This window comes from Emys orbicularis, chromosome 4 (genome assembly GCF_028017835.1).
Source record: "Emys orbicularis isolate rEmyOrb1 chromosome 4, rEmyOrb1.hap1, whole genome shotgun sequence".
In the NCBI taxonomy this organism is placed as follows: Eukaryota; Metazoa; Chordata; order Testudines; family Emydidae; genus Emys; species Emys orbicularis.
In genome coordinates, this window is record NC_088686.1 from 99,293,340 (window position 1) to 99,311,527 (window position 18,188).

An 18,188-nucleotide genomic window follows, 5' to 3' on the forward strand; every position below is an offset into this window, starting at 1 on the left:
ATTAATGATACAATCTTGTTTATATAAAACAAATACTTACTTGTATAATGCATTTCTAAATTCAGGAGTCATGAAAAGTGTTTGCAATAGGCTGTTCAAATAGCAAGTCATTGCTTGATTTACTAATCCCACATAGCCTAAAAAATATACAAATAAGAGTTTGAGTTGGAAACACAAAGTAGTTTCCACACCTGACAGAAGAAAACTAATATGTAACTCACAAGAAAGAATGATTATAGAAGCAACATTAACACCATCACATGCAGGTATGTCATTAAAACAACACATTTTTCACTATAAAAAAGTGAAGACATTACATGAATTGATGTGCTAATTATTGCTCAAACTGGGACAGCATTAAAGATGTACAGTTTAAAAAGTCATTTGGCATTCAACTTCTCAAAATTTCCTTGAACCACATGAGTATATTTTAATGATATTGTAAAAGATAATTCATTAATATTAAACTAAATGTTCAAAGTTTATTAGGTACTACTAACATGGGCACAAGTGAAGCTATAACCTAATTTTTTTTTTTTTTAATGATTTACATCAAGAAGGTAATTTACACTTGAGACTAAAAAAAATCCACAGTTTGGTGTAATTAAAAGCAAAATAGCAACTTTAACTGTTGTAATCACTCCCTAAGCCATCATCTGTAAAGCACTTTGTGCTGATTAATAACAAATCAATAGCCTTTATTGTCTCTCTCTCTCTCTAAGATGTTAAAAAGTTACTCGCCCCCTCCTGCCCCCCCACCATAAAAATAGCTACAAACTACTACTAAATTCAGTAACAAGTTTAATTAGTTTAAAGGGAGATGGGGAGTGAAACTATCTGAAGTGGCATTAAGGCCAGTTCTCTCCAAACCATGTAGCATATATGGGACAAAGTAAAAATTCAATATATTGCTGCATACAGTGACACAGAAATGAATTTGGACATTTGCTTTTATGACATTAAATTCTGTATTCTGCAGCTTTAAGTGAAAAGGAATACTTGGGTACAGTTCCCTTTTCATAATACAAAAGGCAGCCACCCTTTGCAATGAACAGGAGTTTTTGTGAAAAGAGTTCAAAATTGGGATATATGCATTATATTGTATTTGTTCTCTTACTGTAGATTATTTATCTCCCACAACTGTATTTGGATAAAAACATTTGACATCAGTTAGCACAATTTCTTGCCCCCACATAAAAAAAACAAAAAAAAAACCCCAAAACCCTGGACCAGCAGGACTGCCATAACGTGAATGTTTACATCCTATCAGTGTTGCGGTATTCAACACCAGAGGTCAATAATAGTCCTAAATTCCAACTACTAATGAGAAAAGAAGATCTGTTTACTGCAGCCATATCATACCACTAATCTCAGTGAAGTCACAAGTCAAGAAAAGTTTCAAATATAGCCTATAAAAGGACAACATATGATTACCATTTGCATTTACGGCATGATTTACACTACCAGCTGAACACACAAATGCATGAAAAAGAGGGAACAGATGTACTGTAATCCCACAAACAGTACTGTCAAAACCAAATTATAAATTGGGGTCTAGGGAAGGTGGAGTGTTGGGAATAACAAGAAATTCAACCGCAGTTGTGGATTAAAACTTTAAAAGCACACTGGCACCAAGCAATTCTCTCCCTAACCACCCACAAAAAAACCCCTGCTTTTGAAGGAACATTTCTTCACACACATTGCAATCGTATTATAGACCAAGAAGGGGATACTTTTCTCCCTTTCCCAAAGACAGATCTGGTAAGAACTATCAACAGTAGATAAAAAAATATTCTAATATTTTAATGGATTTAAAATAAGTGGCTCTTTCCTCTTCAAAATAAATTAAGATCCTGCTTACTTAAGAAGAATTTTAATATTATTTTAAAATAATTAACACTTAGTGTTGCTTTATTAAACAGGTTAAAACAAAGTGTTACAAAATACCATACCTGTCTCTGATTTACTCAGGATAGAAGAGTATGAGTAGTTTTGACAGACATAATCATTGGTACAACCAACAGAGCCTTCTCTTGGTAGAGGGCCTATAAACCTCTCTTGATTACCATCATCTGTTGTACCCGATTCCTCCTAAAATATGAATACATTGATTTTTACGTAAAAATCAATTTACTTAACCCAACTAACTTTTACAAAAGAAGAAGTTAAAACTCAACCAATATCTCTCTCACACAAAAGAACCCATGTTAAAAGATTAGGTTGTAAAGTCAAACACTCAAAGTTTATGAAATGCCTGATTTACAGTTGCCCTTGTAACCTTATTTCTGCCCCCTTGTGAGTCTATCCTGTGCACTTACTGAAGCAAGTGTCCTGTGGAAACAACAGTATATGACTCTGCAGTTAAATATTATTGTAATGCATACACATATGAGGGGGAAAAAATTAAGGTTGCACAGGCAATCGTAAATCAGGCATTTCCTAACATTCAAGTGTTTGATTTTGCCAACTAAAGTAGTTTTGCAAACAAAAAGTGTTACTACATTTTTGTATGCAATTGCCAGGGTTAGATATGTGGATTTTGTTATTTTGGTTTTTTTAGGAAAGAACTAAAACAAATTCTATTATGCACAACTGTAACAATCCCCCTATTATACATCATCAGTAAGGTTTGAACCCTGAACCTGTAGTACCGCACCAAACAATTCTACCATGGGAGCTTTGAGACTGGCTCCTATTCCATGTGTGGAGCCCCCAGAGTAAAGTTTTTTTATTCTAACATACTGCCAGAAATTTTCCTGATGAACACAAATGACAGTAGGGAAATAGTTATTTTTAACAGTTTGTCTCAACAAAAACAAAACAAAATTTTATGTGAAACAAGTCCCTAGCCAGAGGTCTTTCCCCTTGCTGAATTTCAAAAGCTAGTTGGAAACAGAGACATCAGAGCTTCTGAAAAAAGAAGTCTGCAAGAATCTTCTATAGTAGACAGCGTCGGGCAACTTAAATATAGGTGTTTGCTACCAGTTCTCCCTATTCAGAGATCCCCGTCATAACCTAGGCTCAAGGTAGAATAAGGATGACAATTCCAGTAAGAGCTCTTAACTGCCTGTATGGCGATGATTTAAGTCACATTTCATTTCTGTGGTTTAACTGTTAAGAAACTCAAAATCACTGGAAGTTATTATATGTAGCTGTTGGCAACCCTTTATTTTAATAAGTCTTCATACAATTTTTATTCCTGTTTTTTAAATGCAGCAATCCAATGTTTTGGGCACATGTACACTTAAAACACAAAAACAATTTTTAAGAGCCAGCAGCAATTTGTTGGACACTCCGCCATCCCATTTTCCTCCAAAACAAAAACTGTCCAGTCTGGATTCAAATTCTGACTTTGGTCACAAAAAAGGGAGTTTGAAAATATGTTCAGGATAAGACCCTCATACTGTAAAACCAATCTGGCACAAAAGACAATCTGCTCAAGAAAGCCTCAGCAGGTCAGGATAAGGAAACGCTGACAGAGCAGCATACTAAATCTTTTATGTAGCTAGCCTACCCAATGCCTGGCTCACATAAACCATTACTATTTTCACTTCCTTGGATTCTAAAATTCACTCAGCAGGAACTTTCAAACATTTTTGTGGCAGTCCACAATTGATTGTAACAACCTTTATTGTGTTTAATCTGTTTTTTACAAAATAAATAAAAATGCAAGCCTAGAAAACTGAAGCTGTAGCTACACCTTTGCTGCTAAAGATCCTATGTAGTATGCAGAATTATCTTACACTCGGCTGGGATACTATTAAGTCCATACTGTTAAAACCGGTCTTTATATAATCAAAGTTTAGCTGATTATATAATATTGAACATAATTTGGCAAGTATTATCAAGCAGTAACAGAAAATAACAGACTATTTTTTATCACTGGTATTTTTACTTCAGGGACACAAACAGGTAATACATGTAATTGAGATGCACTGACAGTTTTTTTGAGAGACAGTATGACAAATAGGGCTAGAAAAAGAACAATGTAATCTTGTCACAAGAATAAGGCATAGACACATTTTCTCTCTGGTAAAGCTTGAAAGGAATATAAATGTGGTGAATATATCAATTTTGGCTTACCGACATTAAATGAGGCTGTTCACCATCTTTATCTGTCAAATGTAGAAAATTTTTCTTCCCTACCTCAAAACCAGCATCAAGAATAGATTTATCGCTGGTTTGATCCAAAGGAGTCTGTAAGAATAAAACATCAGACACATTTATATGTAATCAAAGATTTTCTGAACCAGTTCAGTAAGTTTTCTTCTAAATATATTGCTTCAAATAACTTATCATACTACAGTGAAAAAGAAAATAGCCTTGCCATCTACGAAATAAGCAGCTTTTAGTATAAACTTAGGAGTTCAGAAAGAACTACCCCCAAAAGAAACCAGTGAATAAATCATTTATTAAATATTTTGATGAAGATTTATTTGCAAATTGGTCAGTTTATTCAGGAGCTGAACCAATAGTCACAGAATCATAGAATATCAGGGTTGGAAGGGACCTCAGGAGGTCATCTAGTCCAACCCCCCGCTCAAAGCAGGACCAATCCCCAGACAGATTTTTGCCCCAGATCCCTAAATAGCCCCCTCAAGAATTAAACTCACAACCCTGGGTTTAGCAGGCCAATGCTCAAACCACTGAGCTATCCCTTCCCCGAGCTACCTCTTGATTTAGTTGTTGATGTTTCTTTTATTAAAAAAAAACATATGGAGAACGAGTGCCAGTGTGGGATTTATATGAATGATCATATTAAGAACTTGTCAATTAGTTGTTCAGTAATTGTTCCTTCTAGAATACACCTGACAGTACAAAATAGTCTAAACTAAAACAACAAAAACAAAAAGAAATTCAGATTTAAGTCTAGTAACATCATTAACTTGCTTGGTTGTGTTTGATTACAAATTTTCCCAGGTCTTAGGTCACTATAGGAACTAGATGCAAGGGGAAGATTTGAAAACATTGTACAATACTGAAAACATTATGCAAGTACTGTTCTACAAAAACTTTTACAAAGGTTCATTTTATCACCTAATTTTTTTCCTTAAAAATAAATAAATAAATATATAAATTTTTGCCATTACCATATCCGCAACATTGATTCCATTTCCCCAAACTAAATCAAAAGTTCCATTAACATAGCCCACTTTGGAGGCCACATCCTCAAACAGCCTTCTCAATGGAGTGGAAGCTGGCAGGTTTAAAGTGATACGTTCATTCACAGTCTTAGAATTGGTAGTATCTTGTATTACACACAGCACTCTGGGTTCATCAGCAGCACTTTCTATCTGAAATCAGAGCAGGCAACTTATTCATTAGGTTAAAAGGAGAGTTTTTTTAAAAAAACAATTCCTATATCTGTAAAGTAACAACACTCCAACTACAACAAATACATTTTGCAAATTTAAATCTAAAATTTTTATTTTAGAAGCATGGAAAGTATAAAGTCAATGTTAAATGCCATGGCATGTGCTAGCTAAGGTTCTTCTGTAATTTCAATTCTCATGCTAGCTAAATTATGGTAGAGCTTTTATGTGCTAGAAACTCCTAAAGATATCCTAACTAGTCTTTTCACAGTTATGCATGTATGTTTTTACATATTTTAGACATCAGTCATCAGAAACACAAACAAAAATCAGAGTTCTAAAGTACTAGAAACTAGGTATGTTTAAGAAGAAAAATTACTGAACTTTACAATTAGAAAGCAAACAATAAAAGCAAGGATACTGGATCAAGTGTACTTTGTTCATTTAATCGGTGTAGTTTAGGTTTAGCCTTACTAATATCACAGCATTGTAATTTTACATAGTATGTTTTGTAAAAATAACAAAGGAATATGAGAACTCAACAGTTCTACTAATTTACATACATTTTTCAGCAAAGGTTTATCAGAAGTATTCAGTAGCAAAACGAAAGTTAGCAAGGTTTTAGTTCAGGTCTATTTGTCCCTGCATAATTAAGTTCTGCAATTTACAAAACACATTCTGACTTTTTTTTATTATTAAAATGAAATAAGAGAAAAATTGGGACTCTCATCATAGACAAACCTGTATCTGCAACTGTCTTGCTCTTTCATTTTTAAATATAATATACACACACACACACACACACACACACTTAATGGTTTAGTAGTAAATGATCCACATAATTGGCTTCACAATTCTGCTTTATTTCTTTCTTATAGTACTAAACTTGCTTTAGGGAATCTATATAGCAGAAATCCTGTTAACAGAGAATGAAAACTTTTTGTTTGTTTGTTTGTTTTTGGGAAGTCAGAGGGTAGAGAAATAATTGCCTAAGAGAGCCATCCGAAGTTCTAGCCATGAGACAAGAGGCTCACCACCTTATTGGTTCTTAAGACAGTAAAACAGAAGATCTGCAACCTACAACAATCTTGAGAGCTGGCTTTAAAACTTCTGAACCTTCAAGAGAATCAATCTTTTGCAAAACTCACTGTAAAATGAGTTCGGACAGGCATTATTTGCTGAATGACTTGGAATGAATCATAGAATATCAGGGTTGGAAGGGACCTCAGGAGGTCATCTAGTCCAACCCCCTGCTCAAAGCACGACCAATCCCCAACTAAATCATCCCAGCCAGGGCTTTGTCAAGCCTGACCTTAAAAACCTCCAAGGAAGGAGATTCCACCACCTCCCTAGGTAACCCATTCCAGTGCTTCACCACCCACCTATTGAAATTTTTTCCCCTAATATCCAACCTAAACCTCCCCCACTGCAACTTGAGACCATTACTCCTTGTTCTGCCATCTGCCACCATTGAGAACAACCTAGATCCATCCTCTTTGGAACCCCCTTTCAGGTAGTTGAAAGCAGCTATCAAATCCCCCCTCATTCTTCTCTTTTGCAGACTAAATAATCCCAGTACCCTCAGCCTCTCCTCATAAGTCATGTGCTCTAGCCCCCTAATCATTTTTGTTGCACTCCGCTGGACTCTCGCCAATTTTTCCAAATCCTTCTTGTAGTGTGGAGCTCAAAACTGGACACAGTACTCCAGATGTGGCCTCACCAATGTCGAATAGAGGGGAATGATCACGTCCCTTGATCTGCTAGCAATGCCCCTACTTATACAGCCCAGAATGCCGTTAGCCTTCTTGGCAACAAGGGGACACTGTTGATTTGTATCCAGCTTCCCGTCCACTGTAACCTTCAGGTCCTTTTCTGCAGAACTGCTGCCTAGCCACTCGATCCCTAGTCTGTAGCAGCGCATTGGATTCTTCCGTCCTAAGTGCAGGACTCTGCACTTGTCCTTGTTGAACCTCATATTTCTTTTGACCAATCCTCTAATTTGTCTAGGTCCCTCTGTATCCTATCCCTACCCTCCAGCATATTTACCACTCCTCCCAGTTTAGTGTCACCTGCAACCTTACTGAGGGTACAATCCACGCCATCCTCCAGATCATTAATGAAGATATTGAACAAAACTGGTCCCAGGACCAACCATTGGGGCACTCCGCTTGATACCGGCTGCCAACTAGACATGGAGCCATTGATCACTACCCGTTGAGCCCGACGATCTAGCCAGCTTTCTATCCACCTTATTGTCCATTCATCCAGCCCATACTTCTTTAACTTGCTGGCAAAAATAATGTGGGAGACCATATCAAAAGCTTTGCTAAAGTCAAGGAATAACACATCCACTGTTTTCCCCTCATCCACAGAGCCAGTTATCTCATTATAGAAGGCAATTAGGTTAGTCAGTCACGACTTGCCCTTGGTGAATCCATGCTGACTGTTCCTGATCCATTTCCTCTCCTCAAAGTGCTTCAAAATTGATTCCTTGAGGACCTGGTCCATGATTTTTTCAGGGACTGAGGTGAGGCTGACTGGCCTGTAGTTCCCCGGATCCTCCTTCTTCCCTTTTTTAAAGATGGGCACTACATTAGCCTTTTTCCAGTCATCCGGGACCTCCCCCGATCACCATGAGTTTTCAAAGATAACGGCCAATGGCTCTGCAATCACATCTGCCAACTCCTTTAGCACCCTCAGATGCAGTGCATCCGGCCCCATGGACTTGCGCTTGTCCAGCTTTTCTAAATAGTCCTGAACCACTTCTTTCTCCACAGAGGGTTGGTCACCTCCTCCCCATACTGTGCTGCCCAGTGCAGTAGTCTAGGAGCTGACCTTGTTCGTGAAGACAGAGGCAAAAAAGCATTGAGTACATTAGCTTTTTCCACATCCTTTGTCACTAGGTTGCCTCCCTCATTCAGTAAGGGGCCCACACTTTCCCTGACTTTCTTCTTGTTGCTAACGTATCTGTAGAAACCCTTCTTGTTACTCTTAACATCCCTTGCTAGCTGCAACTCCAAGTGTGATTTGGCCTTCCTGATTTCACTCCTGCATGCCTGAGCAATATTTTTATACTCCTCCCTGGTCATTTGTCCAAGCTTCCACTTCTTGTAAGCTTCTTTTTTGTGTTTAAGATCAGCAGGGATTTCACTGTTAAGCCAAGCTGGTCGCCTGCCATATTTACTATTCTTTCTACACATCAGGGTGGTTTGTTCCTACAACCTCAATAAAGATTCTTTAAAATAAAGCCAGCTTTCCTGGACTCCTTTCCCCCTCATGTTATTCTCCCAGGGGATCCTGCCTATTAGTTCCCTGAGGGAGTCAAAGTCTGCTTTTCTGAAGTCCAGGGTCCGTATTCTGCTGCTCTCCTTTCTTCCTTGTGTCAAGATCCTGAACTCGACCATCTCATGGTCACTGCCTCCCAGGTTCCCATCCACTTTTGCTTCCCCTACTAATTCTTTGTGAGCAGCAAGTCAAGTAGAGCTCTGCCCCTAGTTGGTTCCTCCAGCACTTGCACCAGAAAATTGTCCCTACACTTTCCAAAAACTTCCTGGATTGTCTGTGCACTGCTGTATTGCTCTCCCAGCAGATATCGGGGTGATTGAAGTCCCCCAAGAGAACCAGGGCCTGTGATCTAGTAACTTCTGTTAGTTGCCTGAGTAAATCATCTTGGCTAAAAAAGCTACTAGTACATATGGCTCTAAGCACCATTTTATCTCTGATAAAACAGGAGAAAAAAACAAACTATCTTGAACTAGAGAAGAGCAAGAAAACTAAATGGAGAAGGGGGTCACAAAGGCCCCAAAGTACAAAGGAAAGGACATTTTCCAATGTTGTGTTTCAATAACAGTTACTGCATAAGAAGTGGAAAGCCAAAGATTCACTGAAACACACTAAAATTAACCCCCTCAAAAATTATTTCTAGGTTTTGGACTTCCAGAGTACTAAGGAACAAATCATATTTAAAATACAGACCATACTAGAGTCAGGAGTGTGTAGAGAGGATAAGAATCTCCAAAGTAACCAGTCTTCTGAATTTGTAAAGTGGAAAGCACAAGATCTTGCCTCTTGCAAATTCATGCCAAGAAGCCCAGATGTCTGCACACTACAGAACAAGCACATCGGTCTCAAAGGCAAACAGGTTCATGCTGCGATATTGCCAATCTTTGGTGGATGAAGACTTGCAGGTAAACAAGAATCATACTCAGGCTGAAATTGTAACCTAGGACTTAAAATCATCTCCTAGAAAACGGTCCTTTCCTGCCAGATGGAGAGCTACAGGCAAGACCTGATAGATAATTCTATTTCCACACAAACGGCATTGTAATACATGAAAGTGAGAGACACGCAAGCAACTGAAGTAGTATATCACAGTTGTACTCTCTGTAAAGAGGGTCTATACCACTGAGCCTTATATGAAGGATGGAGGCTTGTAGCAACAGCCAGAGTACCTGAAAACACACAATGCCAATATGGATACTGGAGACCTTAAATGCTGAAGTGATTTTTGTAGCCTTCTCCAAATAAATGTTTGAGGCATCTATCTAAATTATCTAAATCATCTAAATAAAGCAATATGAGAGAAAGTGAAAAGAGTAAGCAATACTTCTACATTAAGTGGGCTCACTTTCCATTGTGAATTTTCTCAGATTAGAAATCAAGCTTCCCATAGTCTGTAGGCATGCTGGATGCATTCTTCAATGCAGAATACTTCACAGGAAAGCATGCTCTTCACAGGTAGAAGGTATATTTTCCAGCAAATCTGCAATCATTTCATCCTTTCTGGAGAAAGCCAGTCTTATGGACTGAACTCTCCGAGGAGGAGAAAGCAGACTGCAACTGTGCTGGAATGTAAACTACACACAACAGAAAGAGTAAAGGAGTTCAACAGAATACCAGTTTTTCACAGATTGTGGGAGATAAAGCAATATCAGGAGAACAGCACATAGAATAGAATTGCTATTCTGGAGAACAATCCTGCTCCAACTGATTTATGCTACTCTGAGATACAGCTTTCTTCACTTCATCCACTGCATCAGCTGGTCCACATTCATCTAACTGGTAGGCTCAGTGTGGTTTGATGCAGAAGGGATCACGTGGCTTCATTTGCCTAGCTGTAATCCCTAAGGGTTAGTGACAGGCTAGCATGTACCATGGAGCACCATGGGACCAAACTGTATAGCAGCACTGATTTATTCTAATCCCATGAAAAAAAACCCTCACCGTCCATTCCTCCTCCTCCCCCCAAGGTTCATAGTTGAAAACAATGACTTCAGATTTAATGATTTTCAGTCATGATTGTTTTTAGGATGGGTTTTATCCACTATGTTCTCTAAGCACTCAGCACCACACTCTGAGCCTTGACTGCCACAATGTCCAAGCGGCCAGTTACAGAACTTTCTCTCACTGTGCGCCAGGGAAGAGAGCAGGCTTGCAGCCTGCTTCAGTGGCTCATCTCCCTGACTTCCTTGGCCTTAGCTGATGTTCTACAAGCAGCCCGGCTTACATTTATGAGTTCTAACTTCATGGAATAGGACAGGGAGCATACACTGTAATCCAATTAACTCCCGCTTGTAGGAAAAGCTGAAGATCCAGCTGGTGGTATTAACTGTTAAATGGCTAGAAAAATGTAGGCTAACAGACTGAGCTTCAATAATTTCTGTGCTAGCGTCTTTGGATGTGTTGCAACACATGGTTAAAAGTGATCACCAATCACAGGCAGAGTGTCAGGAGTAGAGCTACTAATTCCACTTTACAGTTCACCAGCTGAGAGTCTTCTTCTTGTCGCTCCCATCTGTGCCCCCCCACAATAACCCGCAGGACAGTCTCTTGGCCATTCTCCAACCCACAACTTCCCCCTTTCCGCACTATCTATCTCTGAGGCATCACACTTGGTTCATTGGAAGACTGAAAGTAGCAACTAGCAAAGCACGGTTGGTTCTCTTGCAGAGGACCTGATCAGAGGGCACTACTGGTGGCTCAGGGAGTACAGAGTACAACACATCAATCCCAAATTGGTGTTTGAGGGTGCATAAAAATAAATTCTATTCACTTCATGACAAGTACTTATTACTTTATGCTGTAAGCTTTTAGACGGCTGGGTTGAGCAAACAGCATAGTTCTTCAAGTTTGTGGACAAGTTATAAAGCATACGGAGCCACAAGTCTCTAATTTATTGTGTTAGATATAGGATCCTATGTGATTGAGTCAGTGTTTACAACCCATGCTTTTAAATTTTAATCAACAATTAAACGATCCAATTAAACTGTTTCAAACTATCAGAGCCATGCTCTTCTTTGTGGTGGTAAAAACAAAAAAACAAAAAAAAAGGAGCTAGATGCTCATAAGGGACCATATATAATTAAACAGTGGAACTAAATATATCAAAGCTTCTATTGTTAGGACTGCATGTAATGAGTTTTTTTTAAATCCATAAAACATGCAAAGAATTTAAGTAATTCATGCTCATGTTAATCAAAAGCTAGAGTATCATGCTGTTATGATGCATCTTGGTTATCACTCTAAATAGTTGACTTCAGTTGTCACCTGTGAAAATTTCTTCTTCATTTCATCAAAGAGACTTTGTCTGCAACTCCAAAACATATCCTATAAAAACAAAATTAATAACAAATCATAATGCTTTAAAAAAGTATGGATGTTTTGTTTGCAGAGCGTTTATTCTGTATGCAAAGTGGATATCAGCTTCTTATCACATCTTTTTTTAAAGTTTATTTAAAAAAATTAAATCTTCCAAATCAACTGTAATTTACAGGGCAAACTCTGCTAGAGAATTTGGTTCTACATTTAAGGTGTGTAACTTCCTAGACTAAAAGAATAAATAGGATTCAGAAAATGTTGATAAGTGATGATATGCTATTTATACAAAGTAAAAAAATTAATGAGCGCAAAAATATCAGTTTAAAATAATCCACCTCTGTAAATAAATTTAAATTAATGTAATTTTACTTGTTATTTTGCCTTTTTACAATAAGTATTTATCTCATATAGTGACACTGATAACTTTGCTCGACTGGTTTAAGTAACCAGATCAGAATATAGGCTTTTAATTCAGAGTTTATTACTCCATTTATATATTATTAAATTAGTCAATTAAACATGGGTTCATATCAGATTAGAATATTTTCTTTAGCAGTAATTTCAGTTAATGTGAACTGGTTGGCAAAAATCTTAACCACAACTTGTGCAAGAAAAGATATTGTATACTACAAGATTCGAAAACATAGCATAAGTAGTTGAATAAATAGATGACAAGTTTTTTGATAAATGTATATTATAAACCTAAGATGCTGCTGCTAGTTTAAGTCTTTTTTTGGTAAAATGTTTCAGTTTTAACAGCGAACTAATTCCTTAAGTCCCGCAGCTCCCACTGGCTGGGAACAGCGAACCGTGGCCACAGGGAGCTGAGGGGCTCCATGCCTGCAGATGCTCCAGGTAAACAAAACGTCCGGACCAGCCAGCAGCTTACCCTGACAAAGTTTTCCAACCCCTGAAATATAGGGTCGGCTTACAAAAGGGTCATACAGTTTTTGCTATTTTTACTTATCCATCTTGGGGAGTCGGCTTATAAATGAACGGGCTAATGAACGAGTATATACAGTACTTCGTTGTTATTGAGAAACTGACCCCTTTTCTTGATACAACGGAGACATGGAAAACTGCCACTTAGGTCTTATGTTCCAGATCATGGTATTAACTACACTACTTAGAGATGGACTGCTGTTGAAGTAGACAGTCAAACTTTAAAAAATTCCTCATATTTCCTAAATACAATACATTTCTGTGATTAAAGTCACTCAGTCTTAATACCACACACTTTCTTAACTGCACTGATTTGGGATATATTATACAGCTATTTCCTAGCAGTCGAAGGTTTATATTTTTCAAATACTGCATGACTATGAATTAAACTGCATGCATTCTATTCTGCATCTGAGAGAAAAAGCTATCTTTGATATCCCAGTATCAATTCTAAACTAACATTTAAAAAGATAAGACTGTACTGTACATGAAGAGTCCTAAACTTATTTACCTGTATTTTAGAAATTATAAAGTTACACCTCACTAACACTTAATGGGTTACATAATATGTTTTGTAAAGTACAACAGGAGAGCTACTCTCCCCAGCATGAGGACTGGAGAATGCCCACTAATTTGTGCATGTTTTCCTGCACAAATTCAGCCTGGATACCCAACACTGAGGTCAACTTTCTAAGAAGATCTTGATGTGCCCAGAAATCCCCCGGTGCTGGAAAGAAAACGTCTGGTGCCATGGCATCATCCAGTGACAAGGAGGATGAAGAGTAGCTGGCTGCTCTTGGTTCAGTACTGTACCCTGTCCAATTACGTCAGGCTGTACCTGCTCAGAGGTAGCATCCTCCAGCTGACTATGCAGCATGGATACCCTAGAGTAGGTTGAAGATCGGGACCTAAAGGAATGGGGAGCATCCTATGGCATCAGTGGCCAATAAGTAGTGGGCCGAGAGCCCCCATATCTACTGTGTGATCAGTACCAGGATTGGTAACAGACATATATCCGGATCAAACCGTAGACCAGCATCTAGGGGATGAAGGGAAAGTGAATGAAGATCTCAAACTCAACCCAGATGAACCCCCAAAGTCATCCAGAAGCAATGGAAGGGGGTAATTTCTGGCAGAGCCAACCACAGTCCAGCCTCATCTAATATCCAATATGTTGACTGCATCGGCTCAAGGTTGGTAGAGAAGTTGATGCACTAAGGGTTGCCCAGGGCAACACGTTCTCACTCAGTAGCAACCCTGAAAGAGATCCCAGTTCTGAGGTCACCACCAGTTCTGGCACTAGTCTCATTAGGGTAGCCAGGCTCAACAGCAATACCGAGGACGGTGTCGGTGCCGTAACTACTGAAAAAGTCATGACTGCTAAGTGTTCCTGTGTGATTGGAGAATCTGGGATCGAGAGGGATAATAGGTCTGACATTGCCCAGTAGGCTAGGGACGTGGTCAGCATTGGTACCGAAGTCATTGGTAACAGATTCATGCATGGTGCTGGAGTCGACGGTACAGCCTTGCGATATTGTCTTGGTACTAGGGAATGGGTCAATGGCCCAGCTCTCTCACAAGTACCCAAGGAGCCACAGTGCCGGTCAGCAGAGATTAACATGGAGGACGACAGCGCTCTTCAAGATCTGGAGTGGCTATGGTCCAATTTATGGGCCCTTTTTCTTGGTGGGATTCAAGGAAGGGAAATGATCTCCCCGCCTGTTAAAGGCAGGCTCTGAGTCCTGCCAAGGAACATCAGCATGCTGTGGCTTCAACGGTGGCTGAGGAACTTGTAGCATCTTTGGTGACGATATAGGCCTCATAGCTTGCTCCATCGGTGCTGCTTGAGTCTCAAATCCCTTGCCAGCAGTGTCCTTTTCTTACAGAAGGAGCATCTGTCCTTAATATGCCCCTCTCACAAGCACAAACATGTGTGGGTATCATTATTCACAATTGCCTATCGTATATGTTTGTGGTGCGATGTTTAAATCCTGGTGAAGGAATTCCACCAGGAAACTACAACTAAATAACCTAACTAACCAACCTAAGATACTACTAATAAACAACTAACTAAACTATTTACAAGACGTTCTCAAGGACAGAAAAAAGGGGCAGTGTGAAGAAACACTATTAAGAGTGCTGCAACTGTAGCAGCAGGCAGTGAGAAGGAACTGAGGCAGACAGGATGTTGCTGCCCTTAGCTAGCCAGCGGAGGGGCTATGAGGCAAATGGTGTGAGCGTCACTCCTACAGGTATTGCGAGGCAAATTTCTCCAGCTTTGGTGCGCTGTGTGCGCACACCTGAGTGGAATACATTTTTTTTTCTTTTTTTAAGCCAAAGTATAAACAGAGTTAAACCAGACACCTTTAACGTACTGTGTACTTATCTTCTACAAAATACTCCATAATTAAAATAAAATTAAAACAGCAAGTATTGAAGCTCTTTAATAGTCTCAATAAAATAAAATAGAAGTTTTTAGGGCACTAAATTCATTCAGCAAAATTGTTGGAGGTTTTTAAGAACAGGCTGGACAAATACCAATGTGGGATGATGAGGTTTACTTGGTCCCACCTCAGTGCAGGGGGCTGGACTTGATGACCTCTGATTTCTAAAAGTAAATATAAACAAAGAGCATGTATTCATGCCGGCACTGGAGAAGTTTGGTAATGGGGAGAAGAGCAGTATGTAGGTGAACAGCAGCATATTTGGAGACCAGATTACAAAGTAATGCCAAAACTAGCTTAAAAGGATCATCTGATAAAGCTACAAAATGAAAGTTTCCAATCCACAGACAGTTTTTACTGTATGAAAAAAGGCATTTTCAAATATAAACTTGAAGAATGCTCTTTTAGAGTATAACAAACAGGTCTTACAATTTGTTTTATCTAAAATTTATCTTAATGCTCTAATCCTCAGTACAGCATATATCATTTTGTAAAAATTATTTCATGTTTACTCTGTAATGCAACAAAAGTCTTTCCCAACTACTTTTCCAAGTAATTTTGAAGGGCAATTTCAGTGATTCATTGTTCAATACTGTAATCAGAATCTCAAACAACAACCCAAGTGAAGTTAACAGCAATTTTGCATATGTGAGTATGCAGAATTGAGCCCCTAGGTCATATTAAATATTTTAAATGTTTTCCAAAAGCCTAATAAGTCTATTTAAAAAAACGGAAATAAAAAACGTAATGTAAACATTCCCACATATTTGCAACTCAAAACATTACAGCCACATGCTAGTACATAAGCACCAGAAGTGGGAAAAAGTGAAACTGCTCAACCACAATGAAGGAAATCCAAAGCTATTATTTTCAAAGCAGACCTGTAAGAACAGTAGTCATTGCCAAATCATGCAACAAGGAAGAAATTACTTAAATTGTTATTCTGTTTCTCTTAAGATATCTTGCAGAATTCTCATTTCTGGTCTGAGCAACTTAGCAGAAAACAGGTGGCAATATCTAAGCCCTTAAGGTTTTATGGCCCTTACAGGCAAGAGTAATAGCAGAGGAGTGAGCCGCCAACACCACTCATCAGAAGTGGCTCACTTAAACATGGCTCTTTTAGTGATTACCCTACACAGCAAATTGTCTTCAAATGAAACAAAGATATGGATAGACTTAAAGAGTTCTAGTCTCCTCCAACTAACATTTCAAAGACCTTTTAAGCCAGAGAAAGGCCTTTCCACACCCACATGCATACCCAGGTGAGAACATAGATAGCAGGCTTATTAACTGTCACTGTACTGGATAAGAATCTCAGATATGAGACCATAGCACCACCTTATCCTTGTCATACTTAGTATTAGGTGGATCAGTCACAGGGGAGCTTCAACTTCTGTCACTCTTTATGAGCTGGTCATTTCCACCAGCAATATGACCTGGCTAAAAAGGCATTTTTGTAAGTTTTGTCAGGACTCTATTAATATTAATGTGGGCCTTTTTAATCCAGATTTTGAAAGCATCAAGCTCCCCATGAATCTGATGACAAGAGGTTGCAGAGACTTGTGTCTTTATTTCATGACTAGTTGAAAGATGTCAAATGAACCCAGTTGAAATTAGTTTTTTATTTTAACACTCAAGCAAGGTATTTTTGGGTGGGACAAATAAAGGGACCTGTTTGCACGACATGTCCACATCATCATGCACTTTTTTTTTTTTTAGTATTTATCCTTGGAAAGGGTCTCAAAAGAAGAGTTTGAGTGATTCTTCGTCCATGAAAACCTATTACTCCACAAACTGAAGGGCTGCTGCTGCAAAATAGTACCCTTAATCCAAATAAATCATGGCATAAATACTTTGGGGTTCTGGAACAAAAGACTGTTTGCCCAGACTTTCCTTTTGTTATTACTGCCTTGATCACCATATTGGAGGTGCGAGACAGACAGGCATCCTCAGAAGGGTATACTTTCTTGACCACGTTAAAGGCAGAGGCAGTTATGTAAGGGGTTTGCCACACCATTGCTCGACAACAGAAAAACAGAGTTCAAGTGCACAGAAACTATATTGAATGAAGATTCCTGACCTAGAGGTCTCCTGATTTTGGCCCTGGTACATTCACAAATGGGTACCCTCTGAAAGCCATAGTACCACATTTGGCCTCAAAGGCCAACCAAGCAAAGTGCCAGAGCACAGGTTTTGATCTTGGGGCAAAACACTCCAACTGTATAGACAGCACCAGTAGGTTTCAAAACAGGGCCTGAAGCAAAGACAACACTGCAGCCTCTGAGATGACTAAGATGGACATGGCAAGGTCTGTGAACATATACACTACCACAAAGTCTCCCAAGATCAGTCTCATTGTCCTGAATGTAGAGTGGTGAGACTGATGTGATTACTTTGCCAGTAGCAGGCTCACCCTCGATGCTTCTTACAAGGAAACAATGCCTCATCAGCTCAGCTGAAGTCAAAAGGGGTGCTGGAAGGATACAACCAAAAATACTTCAGTGATGAAGGTACCCCACTGGCCTAGAGGGAAGTTGGGTCTGTGCCAATGTGGGCAGCACCAGAGTGTCCTAGCATTCAGTGATCAAAGGTGACAGCCTTATAATTCACAGATTTCTCATTTGGCATGAGGCTGCACTAAAATATAAAAGACTTAGCTTGCCTCAACGTGGAAATTGAAACATTTCCCTGATGTAACTGCACTTATGGTGTTGCCTACACATAAGATATCACCCTCACACCGTGTGCCCATCTTCCAGCTACAGATGCAGTGAACATGCTCATCCATTATCATCTTTCTGCCATGCTGACATTGCTCAAAGCTGAGTAGTCTCTCTTCCTCCTGAAGAGTCAGGAAACAGACATTTGGGATCGGGGGGAAGAAAGCATGAAA

At 39.0% G+C, this 18,188-nt stretch overlaps 1 protein-coding gene across 1 annotated transcript in view; it reads right to left on the reverse strand.

The window, feature by feature from the left end:
• The window catches only part of USP47 (ubiquitin specific peptidase 47), a 100,188-nt gene that overhangs the window by 71,563 nt on the left and 10,437 nt on the right, over positions 1 to 18,188 (reverse strand). The window contains exons 2-6 of the mRNA XM_065402484.1: positions 11,859 to 11,918; positions 5,091 to 5,294; positions 4,084 to 4,197; positions 1,953 to 2,091; positions 41 to 137 (exon numbers count right to left, since the gene is read on the reverse strand). Of these exons, the coding sequence (XP_065258556.1) occupies positions 41 to 137; positions 1,953 to 2,091; positions 4,084 to 4,197; positions 5,091 to 5,294; positions 11,859 to 11,918 (614 nt within the window). The remainder of the gene's footprint in view (positions 1 to 40; positions 138 to 1,952; positions 2,092 to 4,083; positions 4,198 to 5,090; positions 5,295 to 11,858; positions 11,919 to 18,188) is intronic.